Here is a 24,927-nt window from a genome sequence, read left to right as displayed (position 1 = left end):
TGTTTTTAAGAGCATCTTTTTAAAGAACCATGTTCTTTTATGTTTCCATAACTTAATTCTTCTTAGCTGTAATAACTCTAAGGTGGCTGCAGTTTGCATTTTTCTATTGTTCCTATGTATTAAAGAAATAATTTTGGATCCTCTGGAATGAAAAGAAACTTACCAACATTTACTACCATAGATGAAGTTCCCCAATTCTGACCCACAGAAGAGAGAACAAGGTCATCAGGTCTGAAATCTCAAGCATTGGGTCACAATTGTGCTAAACAGTCCCAACAGGAGTCTGAGAAGAAGAATAAGACAATAAAAAATTGTGATGGTTGTTTAATTCATAAGGAAATTCTTGTGCAGCACAGAAAACAAGATATCTCATTTCAGTGGAATTTTAATAAACATTTTTTTTGAGATGGAGTCTCACTGTCACCAGGCTAGAGTGCAGTGGCACGATCTCAGCTCACTTCCACCTCCCACTCCCAGGTTGAAGTGATTCTCCTGCCTCAGCCTCCCAAGTGGTGGGGATTACAGGCACGCACCACCACGCCCAGCTAATTTTTGTATTTTTGGTAGAGATGGGGTTTCACTGTATTGGCCAGGATGGTCTGTATCTCCCGAACTCATGATCCGCCTGCGTTGGCCTCCCAAAGTGCTGGGATTACAGGCCTGAGTCACCACACCCCAGCATACATACTTAAGTGGTTTGTTTCTATTTTCTGTTTCTACAGCTAATTTGACTTAGCTATATTAACTCTAATATAAGGTAGCTGCATTTTGCGGTTTTCCACTGGTACTATATACTACGTCAAAGAAATAATTGAGAATGGGATTTTTAGTTGTCTGGGAAAATACATTGTTTTAGAGGGATTCCTAATGTATAATGTAACTGAAAACTGGTCTGCCCCCTAAATTTGTGATGTGTGAGATGTAGCTAAATAGACTAATTTTTGTTGTGAACTAAGGTAAATATACTATTCAACAAATATTTTTGAATGCCAGACCCTGTTTTAGTATTTGGAGATATAGCAATAATCAAAAGGCCCTGCCATCATAGAGCTTTTTCTTATGGAAAAGAAGACAGAAAACACATTAAGTGAAATTACAGTATCTCAGTTGGTAATATATGCTACGAAGAAATATAAAGCAGTGAAGAGAGATGAGAATGGTGGACGTAGGAGTGTTGCTATTTAAAATAGGGAAGTTAAGGAGGGTCTCAACTGCTGAAGTGTTATTTGAAGGGAGGGAGGGAGCAAGCCGTGTGTCTCTTTGGGGCAAGTGATTCCAGACAGAAGTAGCACTAAGTGGAGTAGCTCTGTAGTGCAAGTACGACATGTTTTAAAGACAGCATGGTGAAAACCATTATCCTAAGCTAACACAGAAACAGAAAACCAAATACCACACATTCTCACTTACAAGTAGAAGCTAAACATTGAGTACACATAGTTATAAAAATAGGAACTGTAGACACTGGGGAATACAGGAGTGGAGAGGGAGGCAGCAGGGTAACAGTTGGATACTATGCTCACTCCTGGATGATGGATTCATTTTTACCTCAGACCTCAGCATTACACAATATACTTTGTAACAAACCTGTACATGTACCCCCTGATTCTAAAATAAAAGTTGTTGTAATTTTTTAAAAAGAAATAGAACATTGCTAGAGCCCTAGAAGTTCCCTTTGTGCCCCCTACCAGTTACCACTCCCTTACCTCAAAGGTAGCCATTATCCTGACTTCTAACACCGTGAGTTAGTTTTACCTCTTTTTGGATTTCATATAAGTGAGATTATACCGTATGTTATCTTTAGAGTCTGACCTCTTTTGCTCAATGTTGTATGTCTGAGACCTCAACATAATAGTTGTTCATTAATTTTCATTGATGAGTAGACCGTAATTTATTGTATTGCTGAGGGACATATGAATTGGTCCCAGTTTTTGTATTTAATGATCATTGCTGCTATCTATATACATATTTGTGCACTTCTTTTTAGTGCATTAATGTAGTCATTCATATTGGACTTATACCTAGGAATGAAATTTCTGGATCATAACATATACATATGCTCAGCTTTAGTAGAAATAACCAAAAAACTTTTCAAAATGAGTTGTCTATTTGATACTCTCATCAGTAATATATTTGAGTTCCAGTTTTTCCAGTCTTACTAACGTGTTAGCAAGTGTCAGTGTTTTTAATTTCAAGTGTATTACATTGTACTTTTAATTTGTATTTTTCCAATAACTTTTTATATGTCCTAAATGAGTCCTTTGATAGTTGTAGTTATTACAAAATTCTGTCATTATATTAAGCTCTTTTTTTTTTTTGAGATGGAGTCTCACTCTGTCACCCAGGCTGGAGTGCAATGGTGTGGTCTCAGCTCACTGCAACCTCTGCTTCCCAGGTTTAAGCAATTCTCCTGCCTCAGCCTCCCAAGTAACTGGGACTGTAGGCACATGCCACCACACCCAGCTACTTTTTGTATTTTTAGTGGAGATGGGGTTTCACTATGTTGGCCAGGCTGGTCTCAAACTCCTGACCTTGTGGTCCACCTGCCTCGGCTTCCCAGAGTGCTAGGATTACAGGCGTGAGCCACCGCGCCAAGCCTTAAGCATTTTTTAATATTTAGAAGTTGTTAATTTTAAAAATTCCAGTTTATCATTTTGTTCCTTTATGGGTAGAGATTTTTGTGTTCTATTGAAACAAAAACTTTGTTAGAAAAAAATCTGCAAACTCAAAAAGATATTCTCTTATGTCACCATTTAGAAGCTTTATTGTTTTATACTCTACCTGGTAATAAATTATTATGAAGGGTGAAAAAAGAAAAAGACACAGCATGGAAAGCAATGAAATGTCGAAGAGGTCAGCCAGGTAAGGGGGAAGGTGATATGGAAATCTGTAGGCATTTGTGAGGCTCTTGTAAGGGCTTTGACTTATACTCTTAGATGAGGTGCCATGAGAGGGTTTTGAGCCAAGACAGTGATGTGATCTGACATTTCAAAAGGATGAGTCTATCTAATGTGTTAGGAATAGCTTGTAGTAGGGCAAGGGTGGAAGCAATAAGCAGAGTTAGGAGATTGTTGCAGTAATCCAGGCAAGAAGTAATGGTGGCTTAGACCAGGGCATGAGCAACAGAAATGATGAGTAGTCTGATTCTGTACTTACTTTGTTTTTTGTTTTATTGGAGATAGAGTCTAGCTCTGTCGCCCAGGCTGGAACACAGTGGCGCAATATTGGCTCAGTGCAACCTCCGCCTCCTGGGTTCAAGCAATTCTCCTGCCTCAGTCTCCTGAGTAGCTGAGACTACAGGCACATGTCACCAAGGCCGACTAATTTTTCTGTTTTTAGTAAAGACGGAGTTTCACTATGTTGCCCAGGGTGATCTCGCACTCCTGAGCTCAGGCAATCCACCTGCCTCAGCCTCGCAAAGTACGGACATTACAGGCGGAGCCACTGTGCCTGGTCTGTATTTATTTTTAGCTGGAGGTTTTCTAGAAGTGGAATAAAGTACAAAAAGTTAGATATGATGTTCTAACATTACAATGCCCTTCTAGTTGCTTTTCCCTAAATACATCTAAAAATATTTTTCCGCTTTTTGGTTGTTCTTACTCGTGTGTGTTTGTGTGTGTGTGTATGATTTGTACTCAAAAAAAAGCTAGGGTTTAGATACAGTTTATTATCTGAAAACATAACTTACTTTGGTGTTTAACTCCTTTACCACCAAGCACTTGTACAGCAGTGCTCTGTTCATATCGTGTTATATAAATTTGGCTTAGTCTGTATAATTGCCCCCAGAAACTTCCTGGTCTTCGTTACTGTGGTCACCTGAAATTTTCATTTTTCTTCTTTTTTCTCTCACTTTTCTGCTTCGTATAAACTCATTACTCCCTGAAATTTGCCTAGGTCTAACCTTCATATCAGCTGTGGACTTATATGAAGTCCATATGTGGTAGGACTGAGCAGAAAGGAAGAAGCCAATGGTATATTCCCTATGTGGATTTTTTCCTCTCCTTGCATCCAAATCAGTGATCTAATCACCTGTGACACTAGACCAAGGTAATTATGTTTTTCCATGCAGATGCTCATCATGTGTACTCCTTAAGTTGAACCAAATAAGGGAGGAAATAAGGGCCAGAGTTGGGCTACCTTTTAATCTGGTTTGTTACTCAACTGTTGCTGATAACTTCAAAAATGAAACCTACTTTTCAAAACCTCAAAAGGACAATTTTTGATCAAGGAAAAGAAGAGGAAACATAGTAACCTGAGGCAAGAGTCTTTGATCTTAACCCCACCTTCGCAAGCCACCCACCTTCATACCGATGTCCTGTTAGAATCCACACATAGACCACAGGAGTCACCACCACGGTCACAGGGCTGGGTAATGCCCATTCACAGTGCCATGCTTCAGAGGACTGAGTGGAAGTGTTCTTGACGTCCCCTAAAATCCTAAACTAGCTTTCCTATATTAACAGCAGTATTCAGCAACTCTAGGAGTTAGGCTTTTTTATTATTTCTATTTTACAGATGGTGAAACTGAAGCACAGAGTAATTAAGTGAAATTATTAGGGTTACACAATTAGAGAAGTGACTGCCTTGTTTTCTAATTTTACTTGTGAAATTTTTAAGACACACAAAAACTAGACACACGAACCCCCGTTAATACTATCACTCAGATTCAGTAATTTGAAGATTTTACCACGTTTGCTTGCTTGCTTTTTTTTTTCTTACACGGAATTTCGCTCTGTGCCCCAGGCTGGAGTACAGTGGTGCAGTCTCGGCTCACTACAAGCTCTGCCTCCTGGGTTCACACCATTCTCCTGCCTCAGCCTCCTGAGTAGCTGGGACTACAGGCGCCTGCCACCATGCCCAGCTAATTTTTTGTATTTTCATTAGAGACAGAGTTTCACCGTGTTAGCCAGGTTGGTCTCGATCTCCTGACCTCGTGATCTGCCCGCCTCGGCCTCCTGAAGTGCTGGGATTACAGGCGTGAGCCACGGCGCCCAGCCACTTTCTTGTTTACCGAAGTATTTTAAAGCATATCCCAGATATCATTGCCATTTTACCTTACTAAAGTATGCAGGTCTGAAAATCATGTCCATTCTATGTAATGGACATTTCTACAATACCATTGATACCTTAACAGAGTTATCAGTAATTCCTTGGTATCATCTAATTTTTAAAAACAAGGTTGTTTTTAAAACCTTTATTTCTATTCCAACAATCTAATAAGCCCACAGATATTTAGAACTTAACCACCATAACTTTTCATGTCATTGGCACACAATATGCATATTTTAGTAATTAAATAAGCAAATTGTAGGAGAGCGGTGTATAGGCTGTTTCTAAGTTGTAAGTGCTTAAGTATGTGCTGTAGCTGTAGATCTGGAACTCATTACTTTAAAATACTGTTAAAGAAGGACAAAATTAAGTAGAAGAAATTCATTCTCTTTTGATGATAGTATGTGGCCTTTTGCATGCTTTAGAAAGATTATCAAGCACTGTTTATGACTTTGTGATATTTCACAACACATTTTAGGATTTACATAGGGACTAGTAAATAGGTTATATCCTATCAATATTACCATGGGAATCAAAGTACATTGAAGAAACTTTGTAGCCAACTGTAATATTTTTCCAGTATTTTTTGTTACATGTCTTCTAAGCAAGTGTTATTTGTGACATTCTGCAGGAAATAACCCTGTTGATTTCTTTAGTTCACTTGCTATTCAACAATAAATAAATGAATGAGTAAATAAATTAAACTGAGGTTACTGAGTTCACCTTAATTAAAAGGATTATGTAGCACAATTCCCTTATTTATTACTGGTATAGTCTCCTGGCCTCAAAATGAGGCATCTGTTTATTACCACAGCCCAGTAGGTTCTGTTCCAGTATTGCTGCCTAAATGTTCTTTTCAGTCTCTTTTTTACCATCTGAAACAATGAGCCACTTGGAGGCTACATGCAGTTTTCTTGTCTTTACCATGTGGTCTATAATCTAGTTTCAACACCATACGTTTGAAAGCTGCCCTTGAGTTGTCATTTTTTTTATTTTTTCTAACTTTTAAATTGCTGTTTTCCATATCACTTAATAAATTTTCATTTTGAATTGAAAAATAAGTACCTAAAAGTGTTTTTTGCAAATGTTCATCCTATACTGCTCTAAAATATGTGTTATAATTTTTCCTATCACTTGAATAACACCATTGTATTCAAGCACCTGGTTTAATTATAAGAAGCATCACTAAGTGGAAATTAAAACCTCAGTTCTCTACCTCGCTGTACTTTAACTAGTGTTGTAGTCTGAAACAGGTCACTTCAATTTCTTTGTCTACAACAGGAGAGGAATGAATTCGATAATCCCACAAATCTTCTGGCTTTAAAAGTATATCTCTCGTTACATATGTAGGAAAAGTTCGTGCATGTGTTGTGTACCATACTGTAAAGGGATTATTACCATTTTGTTGCTGCAATTAGAATTTTTTTCAGTTTCCTTTGAATGGCATATTTCTAACACTGCTAGAACATTTTTAAATTATTGTATTGCTGGAACTATTCCAGAGAGAATCTTTACATTAACTTGTTAAGTTTTACTGTAATGCAGTTTGTTAATTTTTTAAATGATTTTAAAGTAAATTAAGTTCTTACGAACTTAGAGTCTCTGTAAATCAAATTTAACATTTTTTTCTGAATTCTTAAGTAATGTGTGCTTGTAATAATAGAAAACTTGAAAATTACAAAGAAAAAAGTCCACCAGATATGATCACTGGTAAAATGTGATGCATCCTTCTACAAAATTGGAATAACAGTCTATGTATGGTTTTATTCCTTTTTCCATTGATTAGGTCATGCATTTTTTCACATAATTAAAAATCCTGTCATGAGGACAAGATGACAGAAGGTAGGAAGTCCTAGCCTTTGCTCTCCCATAGAAACATCAAGATAACAATACTTGGGCCAGGCGTGGTGGCTCACACCTGTAATTCCAGCACTTTGGGAGGCCAAGGCAGGTGGATCACGAGGTCAGGAGTTCAAGACCAGCCTGGCCAACTTGGTGAAACCCCATTTCTACTAAAAGTACAAAAATTAGCAGGGCATAGTGGTGCATGCCTGTAGTCCCAGCTACTTGGGAGGCTGAGGCAGGAGAATTGCTTGAACCCAGGATGTGGAGGTTGCAGTGAACCAGGGTCGTGCCATTGCACTCCAGCCTGGGCAACAGAGCATGACTCCGTTTCAAAACAATAAATAACAACACTCCTACTAAAATACCTTTATAAGAAATGCAGAATCCGGTTAATAAGTTGTAGCACCCCAGCCACATACATAACTGAGAAAATCCACACCATGATAGGTAAAGACAGCAAATTCACTTTGCCCACATCAGCTTCTCCCCCAGACTAGCTTAGTTCAGAGCCAAGAGGATCACCCATGACTTCTCCCACGTTGGGAAAGGTAAGAATGGAGCGTGCACTTGGCCATCTGGCCTCCTGGCATTTTAGTGCATCCCTGCCAATTTCTGTCTCACCTCATATCCAGTGCTGAAAAACTGATAGTGCCCAGATGCCTGAAACAACTGAGAACAAGAGAAGGGTGAGTGGCCTCCTACAGCTGGCGCTGTTCTGCAAGATTGGGAAAAGGCTCAGAACAGAGTGTTTCCCTTTAGGAGGGAAATGAAGGGAGCCTTGTCTCTAGCCTTTCAGTATGGTACCCAAAGGGCTGGTTTCCATCTCAGTTCATGCCACGTACTAAAGGACTGGCGGAGCCTGGATGCCTGTGACAGCTAGGAATAAAGGGAAATGGGTAGGTGCCCCCTACAGCAAACAGTACTCTGTGAGACTGGAAAAAGTACTGTTTCTTCAAAGTCACAGACAATAATGCAGCCATACAATAAACATGGAAAATCCAGAAAACATGACACAATCTAAGGAAGAAAATAATTCTTTAGTAACCAATTAAAAAAAAAGTGGATGTATTAATTACCTACAAAGAATTTACATTAATCCTGTTAAAGAAGCTCACTGAGTTACGTGAAAACACTGGTAGGAAACTAAATGAAATCAGGAAAAGAATACATGAGCAAAGTAAGGATGTTAACAAAGAGAAACAATTAAAAAGAAGCAAATACTGGTGCTGAAGAATACAGTAACTGAACCGAAAAATTCACTACAGGAGTTCAACAAGCAGCTGACTTGATCAAGCAGAAGAAAGAATCAGTGAACTTGAAAACAGGTCATTTGAAATTATCAAGTTAGCGGAGCAAAATAAAAAGAATGAAAAGGAGTGAAGCTGTGGAACTCAAGCAAAGATAAGCAATGGACGTCGCAGAAGTAGAAAAGGAGTAGACAGCTGTTTCAAGAAATAATGACTGAAAATTTCCCAAATCTGGTGAGGGAAATGTGAAGGTCAAAGACTACCAAACAGGATGAACCCAAAATGGTCTACACCAACACATATTATAATCAAATTGTCAAAAATCAAAGACAAAAGGTAAGTGAGATAAGTGCTGAAAGAAAAAAAAACTGTCAACCAAAAATAGTATGCCCAGCAAAGCTATCCCCCAAAAATGGAGAGAAAGATTTTACCAGATAAACAAAAGCTAAAGGAGTTTATCATAACTAGAACTGCCTTACAAGAAATACTAATGGGAGTTCTTCAATATGAAACAAAGGAACAATAAATAACACAAAGCACATGACAGTAAAAAACTCACTAGTGAATATATAAACAAATAGAGAATACTCTAATGTTGTACTGCTGGTTAATAAATCACTGTAACTGTGGTATAAATGTTAAAAGCCAACAGGATTAGGCCGGACATCATGGCTCACACCTGTAATCCCAGCACTTTGGGAGGCCAAAGCAGGTGAATCACCTAAGGTCAGGAGTTTGAGACCAGCCTGGCCAACGTAGTGAAACCTTGTCTCTGCTAAAAATACAAAAACTAGTCAGGCATGGTAGTGGGTACCTGTAAACCCAGCTACTTGGGAGGCTGAGGCAGGAGAATCATTTGAACCTGGGAGGTGGAGGTTGCAGTGAGCCGGGATCATGCCACTGCACTCCAGCCTGGGCAACAGAGCAAGACTCTGTCTCAAAAAAAGAAAAAGCCAACAGTATGAAGACTAACTCCAATAGTTAATTAGTGGATATGTAATATTAAAATATATAAATTAGAACATCAGTAGCAAAGTATGCAGGAGTAAATGTGTACAGTTTTTGCATACAATTATCTTAAAATGCACTATTATATATATAAGATCATTTATGTAAGCCGCATGTTAATCATAAAGTGAAAACATATATAGGCATACCTTGTTTTATTATGCTTCACTTTATTGCACTTCACAGGTATTGTGTTTTTTACAAATTAAGGTTGTGGCAACCCTGCATCAAGCAACTATATTGGCACCATTTGTCCAGTATCATGTGCTCACATTGTGTTTCTTATTATACCTTTGTTGTTGTTGTTGTCGTTGTCGTCATCGTCGTCGTCATTTTTTAGAAACAGTGTCTTGCTCTGACACCCAGGCTGGAGTGCAATGGCATGATCATGGCTAATGGCAACCTCAACTCCTGGGCTAAAGAGATCCTCACCTTGGCTTCCCAGAGTGCTTGGATTACAGGTGTAAGCCACCACGCTGAGCCCACTCTTGTTATATCTGATGTGATCTGTTGTCAGTAATCTTTGATGTTACTATTGTAATCATTTTGGCACCCCACGAACCACACCTATAGAAAATATCCAATTTAATTATAAATTTTGTGTGTGTTCTGACTACTGACCGACCCTTCCCCCATTTCTTGCCCTCACATTGAGCTGCCCAAATCCCTAAGACAATAATATTGAAATTAGGCCAATTGGCCATTCACAGTTGCCCACACCTGTAATCTCAGCATGAGGAAGATCACTTGAGCACAGGAGTTCAAGACCAGCCTGGGGAACATAGACCCCCATCCCTACATAATATTTTAAAATTAGCTGGGCATAGTGGTGTGCACCTCTGTTCCCATCTACTCAGGAGGCTGAGGTGGGAAGATCGCTTGAACCTGGGAAATCAGGGCTGCAGTGAGCTGTGATTACACCACTGCACTGCAGCCTGGGCAACAGAGCAAGACCCTGTCTCAGAAAAGAAAGAAAGAAAAAATTAGGTATTAATAACTCTACAATGACCTCTAATTGCTAAGTGAAAGGAAGAGTCCCACGTCTCTCACTCCAAGTCAAAAGCTAGAAATGATTAAGCTTCATAAGGAAGGCATTTTTCAAGAGCCCAGATAGGCCAAAAACTAGGCCTCTTGTACCAAACAGGCAAGTTGTGAATGCAAAGGAAAAGTTTTTGAAAGAAAGTCTAAGTGCTACTCCATCTATCACATGAGTGATAAGAAAGGGAAATGGCCTTATTGCTGATGAAGTTTTGGTGGTCTGGATAGAAGATGGAACTAGCCACAACATTCCCTTAATCCAAAGCCTAATCCAGAGCAAGCCTCTAATGCTGTTCAAGTCTATGAAGGCTGAGAGAGGTAAGGAAACTACAGGAGAAAAAGCTTGAAACTAGTAGAGGTTGGTTCATGAGGTTTAAAGAAAAAAGTTATCTACACAAAAATGTAAGCTGAGTCAGCAGGTGCTGTCATGGAAGCTGCAGAAGATCTAGCTAAGGTCATTGATGAATGTGGTTACAGTAAACAACAGATGTTTCAGTGTAGATAAAACAGCCTTCTATTGCAAGAAGATACCATCTAGGACTTTGATAGCTAGAGACAAGCCAATACCTAACTTTAAAGCGTCAAAAGACAGGCTGACTCTCGTTAGAGGTTAATGCATCTGGTCACTTTTAAGTTGAAACCAATGCTCATTTGCTATTCTAAAAATCCTAGGACCCTTAAGAATTATGCTAAATCTACTCTGCCTGTGCTCCATAAGTGGAGCAACAAAGCATGGATGATAGCACATCTGTATACAGCATAATTTACTGACTATTTTAAGCCCACTGTGGAGAGGTACTGCTTACAAAAAGGTTCCTTTTGAAATTAATCTCATTGACAATGTACATGGTCACTCAAGAGCTCTGATGCAGATGAACCAGGAGATTCATGTTGTTTTCATGCTTGCGAACACAACATCTGTTCTTCAGTCTGTGGATCCAAGCGTAATTTTGAATTTCAAGTCTTATTATTTAAGGAATACATTTTATAAGATTATAGCTGCCATAGATAGTGATTTCTCTGGTAGATTTGGGAAAAGTAAACTGAGGATTCACCCATTCTAGATGCCATTCAGAACATTCATGATTCATGGGAGGAGATGAAAATATAAACATTAACAGGACTTTGTAAGAGGTTGAATTCCAGCACTCATGGATCATTTGAGTGGTTTAAGACTTCAGTGGAGGAAGTCACTGTAGATGTGGCAAAAATTGCAAGAGAACTAGAATTGGAAGTGGAGCCTGAAGGTTTGACTAAATTGCTGCAATCTCATCATAAAACTGGAATGCATGAGAAGTTGCTTTTTGTGTATGAACAAAGAAAGTGGTTTTTGAGATTAGAATCTACTTCTAATGAAGATGCTGTGAATGTTGTTGAAATTATAACAACAAAGGCTTTAAGAATATCCCATAAACTTAGCTGATTACAGTAGCAGCAGAGTTTAAGGGGATGGAGTCCAATTGTAAGAACAATCTCTACTGTGGATAAGAAGCTATTAAGCAGCATAGCATGCTACAAAGAATCTTTCATGAAAGGAAGAGTCAACAGATGCAACAAACTTCATTGTGTTACTTTAAGAAATTGCCAGTCACTCTAACCTTCAACTATCACCCTGATCAGTGAGTAGCCATCCGATATTGGGGCAAGACATTCTACCAGCCAAAGATTACAACTAGCTGAAGACTCAGGTGATTGTTAGCATCTTTTAGCAATAAAGTGTTTTTTAGTTAAGGTATGTATATTGCTTTTTAACTTGAAAAACAAAAAATTATTTGACTTTCTTTATTTCAATATTCACTTTATCGCAGTGGTCTGAACGTGAACCTGCAATATCTCCAAGTTATGCCTGTAGTAGATACACAAAAGATAAATACATAGCACTACAAAAAAATCATCAAATCACAAAGGAAGACAGCAAGAGAAGAATGAAAAAACTACAAAGAAAATGACAATAGTAAGTCTTTACCTATTATTACTTTAAATATAAATGGATTAAATTCCATCATCAAAAGTCATTGGCTGGGTGAATTAAAAAAACAGGAACCCACCATATGCTGGGTATATAAGTTATATACTTATATCTTAGAAAATAGACTTTAAGTCAAAAACTGACACAAGAGACAAGGTCATTATAGAATGATAGGGTCAGTCAGGAAGACATAACAATTATAAATATATATGCATCCAGTATCAGGGCACCTAAATACATAAAGCAAATATTAACATACCTGAAGGGAAAAACAAACAAGCAATATAGTAATAAAAGAAGACATCAAGACATCACTCTCAACAGTGGATAAATCATTTAGACAGAAAATCAATGAGGAAACACTGGATTTTAACCAAACTATGGGCCAAATGGACCTAACAGATACATACAGAACATTCCATCCAACAACAGCAGAATACACATTCTTCTCAAGCAGACATGGAACATTCTCCAGGATAAATCACATGTTAGGCTACAAAACAAGTCTTAACAAATGTAAGATTGAAATCATGTCAGATATCTTTTCTGACACAATAATATAAAACGAAATCAATAAAAGGAAAATTTACAAATATGTGGAAATGGAAGTCAATAAATATTAAAAGGGAAGTCATATCGATTGATATATTAATATCTAATTAATATATAATTGATGTTAATATCAGTTAATTATACTAATTTATAATCTATTGATAATTGATATATTAATGTCAATTAATATAATATTAAAAGGGAAGTCAAGGCCAGATGCCAGTGGCTCATGCCTGTAATCCCAGCACTTTGAAAGGTGAAGGTCAAGAGATCGAGACCATCCTGGCCAAACATTGTGAAACCCCGTCTCTACTAAAAATACAAAAATTATCTGTACGTGGTGGCATACACCTGTAGTCCCAGCTATTCGGGAGGCTGAGGCAGGAGAATGACTTGAACCTGGGAGGCGGAGGTTGCAGTGAGCTGCAATCCCGCCACTGCACTCCAGCCTGGGCAACAGTGCGAGACTGTCTCAAAAAAAAAGGGGGGGGAAGTCAAATAATGTCTTGATACAAATAAAAATGAAAACTTACCAAAACGTATAGCAAGTGGCAAAAGTAATACTAAAAGGAAAATTTATAGCAAAAAAATGTTAAGAAAGAAGAAAAGGCCAGGCACAGTGGCCTCGCCTGTAAGCCCAGCACTTTGGGAGGCAGAGGCACACGGATCACGAAGTCAGGAGTTTGAGACCAGCCTGGCCAACATAGTGAAACCCTGTCTCTACTAAAACTACAAAAAATTAGCTGGGTGTGGTGGTGGTTGCCTGTAATCCCAGCTATGTGGGAGGCTGAGGCAGGAGAATTGCTTGAACCTGGGAGGCAGAGGTTGCAGTGAGCCGAGATCACACACTGCACTCCAGCCCAGGTGACAGTGTAAGACTCCATCTCAAAAAAAAAAAAAAAAAAGAAAAAGAAAAAAAAAAATTCATACAACTTAACTTTAAACCCTAAGGAATTAGAAAAACAACATTCAAAGCCCACAGTTAGCAGAAGAAAGGAAATAATACATATTAGAGCAGAAGTAAATACAGACTAGAAAAAGCAGTAGTAAGGACTGACAAAGCCAGGTGTTGCTTTTTGAAAAGATAAACAAAATTGACAAACCTTTAGAGTAAGACAAAACACTCAAAGAAGTGAAAGAGGAAACATTAAAACTGATGCCACAGAAATACAATAAGACTATAAGAGACTCCTGTGAGCCTTCATTTTCAATAAATTGGATAGTCTAGAAGAATAAATAAATTCCTAGAAACATAAACCTTCCAAAACTGAATCGTGAAGGAAATATAAAATATCATCAGATGAATAACAAATGAGAGTGAATCCATAATTTTTAAAAACCTCCCCCCAAAAAAGAAAAACCCAGGACTGGATGGCTTGACAGGTGAATTCTACCAAATATTTGAAAAAGAATTAATGTCAGTCTTTCTTGAACTCTTCCAAAAAGTAGAGGAAGAGGGAACGCTTCTATATGTGCCTAGCACTGCTGTGATACCAAAGCCAGATAAGGTCACTAACAATAAAACTATAGGTCAGTGTCTCTGGTGAACATAGATACCAAAATCCTCAACAAATACTAGCAAACCAAATTCAACAGCACATTAAAAGGATCGTACATCCTAAATGGGATTTATCCCTGGAGTGCAGGCATGGTTCACCATATGCACATCAATAAATATAATACACCACATTGTAACAATGGATAAAAATCATGACCATGTCAATAGATGCAGAAAAAGCATTTGATGAAATTCAACATTCTTTTATGATATAGCACTCAAAAAATTAACCATAGAAGGAATGTACCTCAGCATTATAATAAAGTCCATATATGGCCATGTATGACAAGCCCGTAGCTTAACATCATACTCATCAGTGAAAAACTGGAACCTTTTCCTCTAAGATCAAGAACAAGATATGGATGCCTGCTCTTGCCACTTCTATTCAACACAGTATTGGAAGTCCTAGCCAGAGCAATTAGGGAAGAAAAATAAAAGCATCCAAATCTGAAAAGAAAAACTAAAATTGTCTGCAGATGACATGGCATTATATAAAGAAAACACTAAAGACACCACCCAAAATAAAACTCTTAATAAACAAATTCAGCAAGGTTGGTGGATGCAAAACCAACATACAGAAATCAGTTGCAGTTCTATATATTCAACAGGAAATGAAGAAAATCCCATTGACAGTAACATCAAAAAGAATAAAATATTTACGAATAAACTTAGCCAAAGAGGTGAAAGTCTTCTGTTTTACTGATGAAAGAAATTAAAGCAGATACAAAATAAATGGGAAAACATCTCATGTTCATGATTGGAAGAAATAATATTGTTAAAATCTCCATACTACCCCAAGCAGTCTACAGATTCAATGCAATCTCTATTAAAACCTCAGTGGCATTTTTTACAGAAATAGAAAAATAACCCTAAAATTAACATGGAACTACATAAGACCCCAAGTAGCCAGAGCAGTCTTGAAAAAGAACAAAACTGGAGGCATCATACTTCCTAATTTCAAAATACATTACAAAGCTACAGTAATCAAAACAGTATCATGCTAGCATAAAGATGGATGTATAGACCAATGGAGCAGAAGAGAGACCCCATAAATAAACCCACTCATTTATGATTAACTGATCTTTGACAAGGGTACCAAGAACATAAAATGGGGAAAGGATAGTCTCTTCAACAAATGGTGTTGTGTAAACTGGAAATCCACAGGCAAAAGAAGGAAATTGGATCCTATCATAGACCATGGCCAGAAATCAAAGCAAAATGGATCAAAGACTTAAATATAAATTCTGAAACTGTAAAACTTCTCACAGAAAACATAGGGGGAAAGCTTTTTGGCATTGGTCTTGGCAATGACTTTGTGGTTTGACACCAAAAACAAAGGCAACAGAACCAAAAATAAGCAAGTGGGACTGTATCATAATAAAAGCTCTGTACAGAAAGGGAAACAATCAACAAAATTAAAAAGCAAGCTGAAGAGACTGAGGCAGGCAGATTGCTTGAGCCCAGGAGCTCGAGACCAGCCTGGACAACATGATAAAACCCCATCTCTACAAAAAAATACAAAAGTAGCTGGGTGTGGTAGCATGCATGTGTAGTCTCAGCTGCTTGGGAGGCCGAGGTGGGAGGATCCATTGAGCCAAGGAGATCGAGGCTACAGTGAGCCATGATTACGCCACTGCATTCCATCCTGGGAAACAGCAGGACCCTGTCTAAAAGGAAAAAAAAAGGTTAGATAAAAGTAAGGAGGCTGAGGCGTAGATCACCTGAGGTCAGGAGTTCAAGACCAGCCTGGCCAACGTAGTGAAACCTGTATCTACTAAAAAAAAAATACAAAAAAAGAGAAAAAAAACAGGTGTGGTGGTGCACACCTGTAATCCCAGCTGCTTGAGAGGCTGAGGCAGGAGAATTGCTTCAGTCTGGGAGCCAGAGGTTACAGTGAGCTGAGATGGCGCACCGCACTCCAGCCTGGACCACAGAGTGAGACTCCATGTCCAGAAAACAAAGAGAAATAGAAGTTAAATATTAGCAAAACATCTATCAAGATAAGAGGTTAATATCCAATATATATAAGTAACTCGTATAACTCAATAGCAAAAAAAAAAATTTTAACCTAATCTTAAAACAAGCAAAAAACAAATAGACATTTCTCCAAAGACGACATACAAATGGCCTCCAGGTATATGGAAAGATGCCGAGTATCATTAATCATGGAAATGCAGATCAAAACCACAGTGAGATATCAACTCACATCTTAGCATGTCTGTTATCAAAAATAAATTTAAGGCCAGGCTTGGTGGCTCACACCTGTAATCCCAACACTTTGGGAGGCTGAGACAGGCAGATTGATTGACTCCAGGAGTTCAAGACCAGCCTGGCCAACATAGTGAAACCCTGTCTCTACTAAAAAATACAAAAAAAAGTTAGCTAGGCATGGTGGCGCACACCTGTAGTCCCAGCTGCTCAGGAGGCTGAGGTGAGAGAATCGCCTGAGCCTGGGAAGTTGAGGCTGCAGTGAGCCAAGATGGCGCCCTGCACTCCAGCCTTGGCAACCGGAGACCCTGTCTCTAAATAAATAGACATTTGTGAGGATGTAGAAAAGTTGGAGCTTTTATACAACTGTTCATGGGAGTGTAAAATGGTGCAGCCACTGTGGAAAGCAATATGGAGATTCATTAAAAATAGTACTGCTGTATGATCCAGTAATGGAATACTTCTGGATATGTATACAAAAAGATTGTAATCAGGATCTCAAAGATATCTGCACACCCATGTTCAGTGCACCATTATTCACATTAGCCAATATAAGGAAACAATCCAAATGTCCATCAAAAGATGAATAAAGAAAATGTGATATATACATGTAATGGAAAAATATTAAGCCTTAAAAATAGAGAGGAGAAATCCTACTATATGCAACAACCTAGATGAACCTACAGGACATTATGCTACGTGAAATAAGTCAGTCACAGAAGGATACATACTGCATGACTCCACTTACGTGAGGTATCTAAAATAGTCAAACTCCCAGAAGCAGAGAATAAAATGGTGATTGCTGGGGCTGTAGGGAGGGAAAAATGGAAAATTGTTAATGAGTATAAAATTTCTGTTCTGCAAGATGAAAAATTTCTAGAGATCTGTTGTAAAGCATAGTACCTATTAGGATTGTGTTGAGTCTGTTGATCAATTTGGGGAGAATTGACATGTTTACGGTATTGAAACTTCCAGCCAACAGATGTGGAATTCCATTTACTTAGATCTTGTTTGATTTACTTCAACAATGTTTTGTAGTTTTCAATGTATAGGATTGATACTTCTGTTCAGTTTATTCCTAAATATTTTGTATTTTTGATACTACTATAAATAGTTCTTTTATAAATTTTAATTTCCAAATGTTCATTGCTAGCATGTAGAAATACAATTGATTTTTATATATTGACCTTGTATTATGTGACCTTACTCAACTCACTAACCTTACTAAACTCATAGTAGCTTTTTTTAGATTCCTTAGAATTTTTGTGTAAATGATCATGTCATTGGCAAATTAGGACACTTCTGCTTCTTCCTATCTAATCCATATTCTTTTTATTGATAAATAGTTTTATGGAGTATAGTTGTAATAGCTGATTTAAATTCGTTCCCTAAATCCTTCATCTGCCATTTCTGAGTATATTTCTGTTGATGGATTTTTCACCTACTTGTGAGCCATGTTTCCTTACCACTGTGTGGACTCTTGCTTTCCAGCGGTACTCTCTTCTTCAGCCTTGTAGTGTTGACCCACACGTGTACAAATCATTACTCAGCCAAAAACCTGGGTAATACAGAGTCTTTGCAAATCTGTGAAGCTCTCTCTGTACATTTCCTTTGTCTCTGGTACTCTGCCCTAAAATTCTAGACTGCAAACTCCCTAATCTCTGTCTCCTCGACTCAGACTACCAAGCTATGTTGTAACCTGAAAACTCTTTCCAGGCCATAATCTCAGGCAATTATAGTACACACTTCATTTTTTTCCCCATTTTCCAGGATCAGAGTCCTATATTGCTTATTGTCCAGTGTCTGAAAACAATTATTTTATGTTTTATCTAGTTTTATAGTTGTTTACAGAGGGAAGGCAGTTGTCCTTGTTTAATTCTTTGTAAAAGAAGTAAAAGTCTCTTCCATATGTATTTTAATACCACCAAATAAATGAAAGTTGAGTTGAAAGGAGGAAAGTACTGAGATTGTATGACTTGCCTGAGTATTATTAGAAATTGAGTGTGGTATATTTTTTCTACTTTATATAAAACCTTATATTCTCCAAAGCCAAATATCCACTTTTATGGATACTTGTCCTTCACAGCACTGAATCACTATTGTGTCTCTAATATGTAGCACAGTTCCTGGTACTTCGTAGGCCCTCAGGGAATTGTTGGTTAAATGAATAAACGAATTAATGATTATTCCTCAAGCTAAATTTTAGAATCATTGGGCTTTTCAGTGCAGTTAAGGTGATTTACTTGAGAAAATGTGACATACCGTCAAGAAATGGTATTTTTCGGGCCAGACATGGTATCTCATACCTGTAATCTCAGCCCTTTGAGAGTCCAGTATGGGAGGATTACTTGAGCCCACAAGTTCAAGACCAGCCTGAGGAACATAGCAAGACCTTATCTCTACAAAATATTACAAATTATCCACATATGGTGGCACATGCCTGTGGTCCCAGCTACTCAGGAGGCTGAACTGGAAGGATCACTTAAGCCCAAGAGGTTGAGGCTGCAGTGAGCCATGATCATACCACTACACTCCAACCTGAACAACAGAGAGAGAAACTGTCTCCAAAATCTTTTATCACTGTTGTAGATGATATATTTTTTAATTAAAATTATCTCATTTTATGTTATAAATGGAATCACTAGTTGGTTGTTATTGGACTCAGGAGTTTTATCTTTATCCATTTGTTTTTCTCCTATTTTATTTACAGTTTTACTATTAGAAAACTATATGGTAGCTAAAATTATCTAAAACCAAAAGATTTTTACATCATTTTCTTTTTTAGGTAGAGTTTGTCTCCCAGGCTGGAGTGCAGTGGCACAATCTCGGCTCACTGCAACCTCCGCCTCCCAGTTCAGCTGAGATTACAGGCGTATGCCACCATGCCCAGCCAATTTTTGTATTTTCAGTAGAGACAAGGTCTCGCCATGTTGGCCAGGCTGGTCTTGAACTCCTGGCCTCAAGCGATCCCCTGGCCTTGGTCTCCCAAAGTGCCAGTCAGGACTACAGGTGTGAGCCACCGCACCTAGCCTTACATAGTTTTCTACTTCCCTTGTTCATAAGCTGTATGGTTTGATCATAAAACTGGAGAAGGTTCTCTTTAGATTTTAGTTAAGGAATATTTCTTACTGAGTAGGTATCTTCAGGGCAGTGATTTACCCTGGAGCATTTAACATGTTAACTAAATTAACTGGTTTGAGGAAATGTTTATACTGTAATTATCATCTCTATAAAATTTAGAGCTTATATAGTTTGTCATACGTCATTGTGTTATTTATACCTAAACCCTATAAGGTAGGTATTGTTACTACTGATGAAGAATTGAGTCTCAGGCACATTAAGAGACTTTTCCATGGTCATTATAATATTGAGTTCCTGAACTAATCTTTATACCCTAGTCCTTGTTCTTTAAAGCTTTTGCCACTTCTCCTGTATCATGTTGCTTTGTATGTATAAAGAAATTTGAATGTATGTATAAAGAAATCTGAAAGTACTTAACTGGATTCTAAGTGAGTTATAAAATAGAAACCTTGCTAGACTATCCCCTTTGCATATTCTTATTTTTTATATTTACATTTTTTTAAGTATAAATTATTTAGAAAATCATTTTAAATGATTTTTCTTGTAGGAACCTTCAGAAGTTTAGTCTTTTTGGAGACATAAGTGTTCTACAACAGCAAGGAAGTTTGTCAAATACATACCTCAGCAAGGTGGACCCTGATGGCAAAAAAATTAAACAGTAAGTTACATGGTTAATAGAAAGGAGGTTGTACTATTTATTAATAATGTGTTTTTTCTAATAAATTATGAGATACAAACAGAAGAGTAATGGTTTTTTTCCTGAAAGGAACATAGGTCCTGGAAATGTTTTAATGATGAAATACAGTGATCAGCATCTGCCATTCCATCTCATAAATCTTTAAGACAAATCAGATAACTTGGTGAATAATTATTGCTATATAAAATTATTTCCCTACTTGCCTTTGCTATAACATAAATTGTATGTCATCATACTTTTCTACTAAACGGGTATAAGTGGTGCTTTTCTTGGATGAGGAACATATTTCTGTGTGTTTAATAGATCTGTGTGTTTAATATACCTTTTCATTACATTTTAATGTGAATTTTAATGGTCTTTACTGTGGGTTGAATAGAAATTACCTAATGAGGAAAACTAGATCTCAAAATTGCATGTTTTTCATTGCCTATTTTCAAAAGTCAGTGTTAAAAGTTTAGAACTGAATGTTAATGGGATCACTGTGGCATGTGTTTTCCTTATAGAATTCAGCAACTGTTTGAAGAAATCCTGAGTAATAGTAGGCAACTGAAATGGCTGTCCTGTGGGTTTATGCTGGAAATAGTAACGCCAACATCACTGTCATCTCTCTCTAATGCTGTTGCCAACACCATGGAGCACCTGAGTTTACTTGACAATAATATTCCTGGTAACAGCACTCTTATTACTGCAGTTGAACTGGAGCGATTCGTGAATCTGCACTCACTTGCCTTGGATTTTTGTGACTTTACAGCTGAGATGGCAAGAGTCTTAACTGATAGCAACCATGTGCCTTTGCAGCGACTGTCTCTTCTGGTTCACAATGTTTCCGTAATGCACAAGTCTCTGGACAACATGCCAAATGATGAGCACTGGAAAGCCCTGTCACGAAAGAGCACCAACCTTCGGGTCTATATAATGGCTTTTGATATCAAGAGTGAAGATATGTTAAAGATTCTGAAACCCAGTATACCACTAGAGAGGATTCATTTTGATAGCTATATCACTTGTGTTTCAGGGGCTATTGTTGATCTTATATCCAGGCAATATGACAAGTTCCTCACTCATTTTATTTTAATGAATGATGTGATTGACACGTCTGGTTTTCCAGATCTTAGTGACAACCGAAATGAAGATCCGTTGGTTTTATTAGCATGGAGGTGCACAAAGCTCTCGCTTCTGGCAATTCATGGTAGGTGATTTTGTTCATTATAATCTAATACTGGAATTACACCGAAAACATTTTATGCCAGTAAAGAGAGAGCACTGACCTTTATAGTATCAAGAAATCTTGTATCAACTTGATATGCAGAATCTTATGCTTTCTAAAGCTTGCAAGATATATCACTTACAAAAGGAAAATCATATTTAACCCTAAGTGTTCTGCTCCAGCTTCCCTGTTACTTTTTTGTCCATCATTTGAATGGCAGTATTTCAAAAAAAAAAAAAAATCAATGAAATTAATTTAACTGTCTAAGAAAGCACACATACCTGTGGTAGATACATTTCCTCTAATCACCCGACCCCTTAAAACATAGCGCGGGGGAAGAGAACGTGTTATTTCTTTCATGCTCACTACCTCGTCGTTTAGGTTCTTGATATCAAAGTATTAATGTGTGTAATTTTTTTTAACAATGGTTCCATTGATATGCTTCTTTCATTTTAATGTGACCTGTTCTCATTTGGATCGAGAGTTGGTATTCTGACAAATAAATTTACTTCCTTTTTCGGATACTTGTAAGATAATTACAAAGTAGTCTATAAGAATGTCTTAAACTCTCTTATTAGCTATCTTACCAGCACTGTTTCATTATTTTTTTTTAGCATCCCTTTGTATTTGGGAATGTATGTCTTGCTTTTCAAGTCTTGCTTTATGCCAGTCGTCAGAGGTGGTAGAAAAGACTAGATCAGTACTGAAAGTGGTAAACACAGTGGGGTAAAGACAAATCAGGTTATTTAAAAGTTAATTTAAGCAAGTCTTTTTAAAGCCTTTTTCTTCTTTAAGCTAAAGCTCCCCACATTCATCCCCCTTTATTCCTTCCCAGAAGTAGTTATTATTCTGAAGTTGGTGTATATCATTCCCATGATTGTTTTATAATTTACATACTTGCTACTGACAATTAACAGTTTATCTTTAAAGTGTCACTTCGTAACTTTGTGAAGCACTATAGGAGATGATCTTTCGCAAATGAAAAATACATTTACCATGTGTGGTTAACAGATACGTGTATATATGAACTAAAAATTTCATCCTTATGGTACATCGTTACCCAAAGCTGTAAAATTTATTTGTTTATACTTTAAATGTCTATTTTACTGAATGAAGTAGTATCATAAAGGATTAGATCCACTGCCAGTTCACCACCTATAGTGGTACTCTTGAACACAACTTGTAGCCTTTTTTTTTTTTCTGGGCTATACAACCATGTTTCCTATTCCAATTTCAATATATTTCTAAAGGAAAAAGACCAAAATGGTAAGTGAGATACAAATTTGAAGCTTCTCTAGAAGCTTTGAATGAGGAAAAGACAGACTTATCAAAGAGAAAAGGAAATGACAGTGTTGTCTTTTGTTAATTTTTCAGGTTACACGGTATGGGCACACAACCTCATTGCCATTGCTCGTCTTCGGGGCTCTGATCTGAAAGTGCTTGAAGTCACCGAAGAAAGCATTGATTTTGACCAAGGTGAACTCGCCGACCAGGATGTAGATCCAGTGCATAACCTTATTGAGCAGGTATCCCTGGGCCTGGGTCAACCTTGGCACGCAGTCATGGACATCGAATCACTCAGTGTCTTCACTGAACCAAATCGTCATTTTTACAGAGAGATGCAAAGCTTCAGTGAAGACATTTAGCTTTTTTAAATGTAGAATTCCTGTAGTTACATATGCAAGTAGGGTCCTATTATGTTTTTTTTTTCCAATAGTGTGAATTAATCCTTTTGTGCTGTGTTTAATCAGTATTAGCTTTATAGAATTATATATGTATATTCTACTTCTTGATCAAAGAACGTAGTCGGGTATTGGTTTAGAAGTTCAAAGTGACAATGTATAGGGCTTTCACGGTTAATGGACTTGTTACCAAACCTTAAGGATATACAGCCGAAGATTGTCTGAGGTTGCTGGCTAACTTTATTTTTCACTGAGTTACTCTGCCTTTTCGACGTTTTTATTCTTTGTGTGTCAGAGTTCAGAGCTCAGGAGCCAAAATATTTTTATACATATATAGATATATATCCATAGCCTGGTAGATTTATATGCAATGCACTGCATCCATGCATTCTGATAGCATTTCATTAATTTTGATTTCAAATGGAAGATAAATAATATCCCAAATGAATTATCTGTAACACAAAAGCCAAGACTTTAACTTTCATTACATATCTAATAGTCGGTATCACCAGTTACCATTTTGAATTTTGTATAGTACTAGAACATTGCTTAATCCTTTTTTCAAAAAAAAAAAATGCATTTACGTAAACATGAATACTGAAATCGTTGGATTTTTTTTAACTATATTTGACATAATTTTATTCATCAATTACATTACACATTCATTTAGCCCAGATTTCAAATAGTGGGGGAAGAAAGAAACTGTATTTCAGAGTAAAACCTCCTAAAGGAAATAAAAATACAGAGTTGTAAATACACATGCTTGCAAAAACATTAGTCGTGAAATCTCTAACAAGAAGTCACTGGATTTTTCTCTGTCAGCACGCGTGTCAGCTGCCAAAGAATAGACTTAATGAAGAAGTGCCCACATGCTGGCAGGGGCCGGCCCACTCTGGCCAGCCAGATACTGCTAGATTGTAATATTTAAGGTCGAATTTCGACCTGTGGTACACAGCTGTGCTGTGGCTCAGTCAGCAACCTCAGAACTCTGAAAAAAACAAAACAAAACAAAAAAAAAAATGCACCTGTTTCACTGTGAATAGTGAATGTAAAGGAAAGAAAGGAAAAACTGAAAGCTTGTTCTATCACAGGTATGAGCTGCTATGATACATGAAGAACATTCCATGAAGTATGTTTTAAAACCTTGTTATATCTGAGAGGCTTTAAAAGCCTATTAACTGTTTCAGGGCAACCGCGGTACAGACGTGGTCTCTGTGAGACTTCCACCTGACCCCAGTTTTAAGTGGTACGAATGTTGTGCATTTAATGTTAAAGGACAGTCTGCAATAATAAAGTAAGTAGCCAACCTGGGTGCCCAGCAGTGCTGAGACCTGGCTGCTCTATTGTAAGCTTTGGAAACACAATTTATGCAACAGATGTCCAGATATGATTCTATTTATGGAAAAAAGTTTATATGTGTTTTACAAATGGTTTTACCATCTTATATTAAAATGACCTTTTGACAGGTATGCACTGTTTTGTCTCCAGTGAGCACATACCATGCGGATTTTATATGTACATCAGTAGTGTGAATCCACTGGCACAGTGTGTGTAAATGCCAGATGTGGTGAGATTTTATCTTATAAATGTGATCAGATAAAATAACTCCTGACAGAAACTGTAAGGAAACCAGCTGAATGTTTGACCTGATGACTGATGTTGTATGGTTTATGTTAAATGTATATTCTTTTAATCAATGAATAAAGCATTAAAAATGATCATTGTAATATATTTTATTGTATATGAAGCATGACTACTTTTAGTGTTAAATAAACTGCAATAATCCTTA

At 37.3% G+C, this 24,927-nt stretch overlaps 1 protein-coding gene across 1 annotated transcript in view; it reads left to right on the top strand.

Annotated features, from left to right (window-relative positions):
- FBXO33 (F-box protein 33) overlaps positions 1-24,927 on the top strand; it is a 31,918-nt gene extending 6,991 nt beyond the window's left edge. The window contains exons 2-4 of the mRNA XM_011926319.1: positions 20,100-20,210; positions 20,753-21,438; positions 22,831-24,927. Of these exons, the coding sequence (XP_011781709.1) occupies positions 20,100-20,210; positions 20,753-21,438; positions 22,831-23,102 (1,069 nt within the window). The 3' untranslated portion in view covers positions 23,103-24,927. The remainder of the gene's footprint in view (positions 1-20,099; positions 20,211-20,752; positions 21,439-22,830) is intronic.

Source organism: Colobus angolensis, unplaced genomic scaffold (genome assembly GCF_000951035.1).
Source record: "Colobus angolensis palliatus isolate OR3802 unplaced genomic scaffold, Cang.pa_1.0 Scaffold119, whole genome shotgun sequence".
Classification (NCBI taxonomy): Eukaryota; Metazoa; Chordata; class Mammalia; order Primates; family Cercopithecidae; genus Colobus; species Colobus angolensis.
Note: the sequence above shows the minus strand (reverse complement) of the source record. Positions and strands in the feature narration are given on the sequence as shown.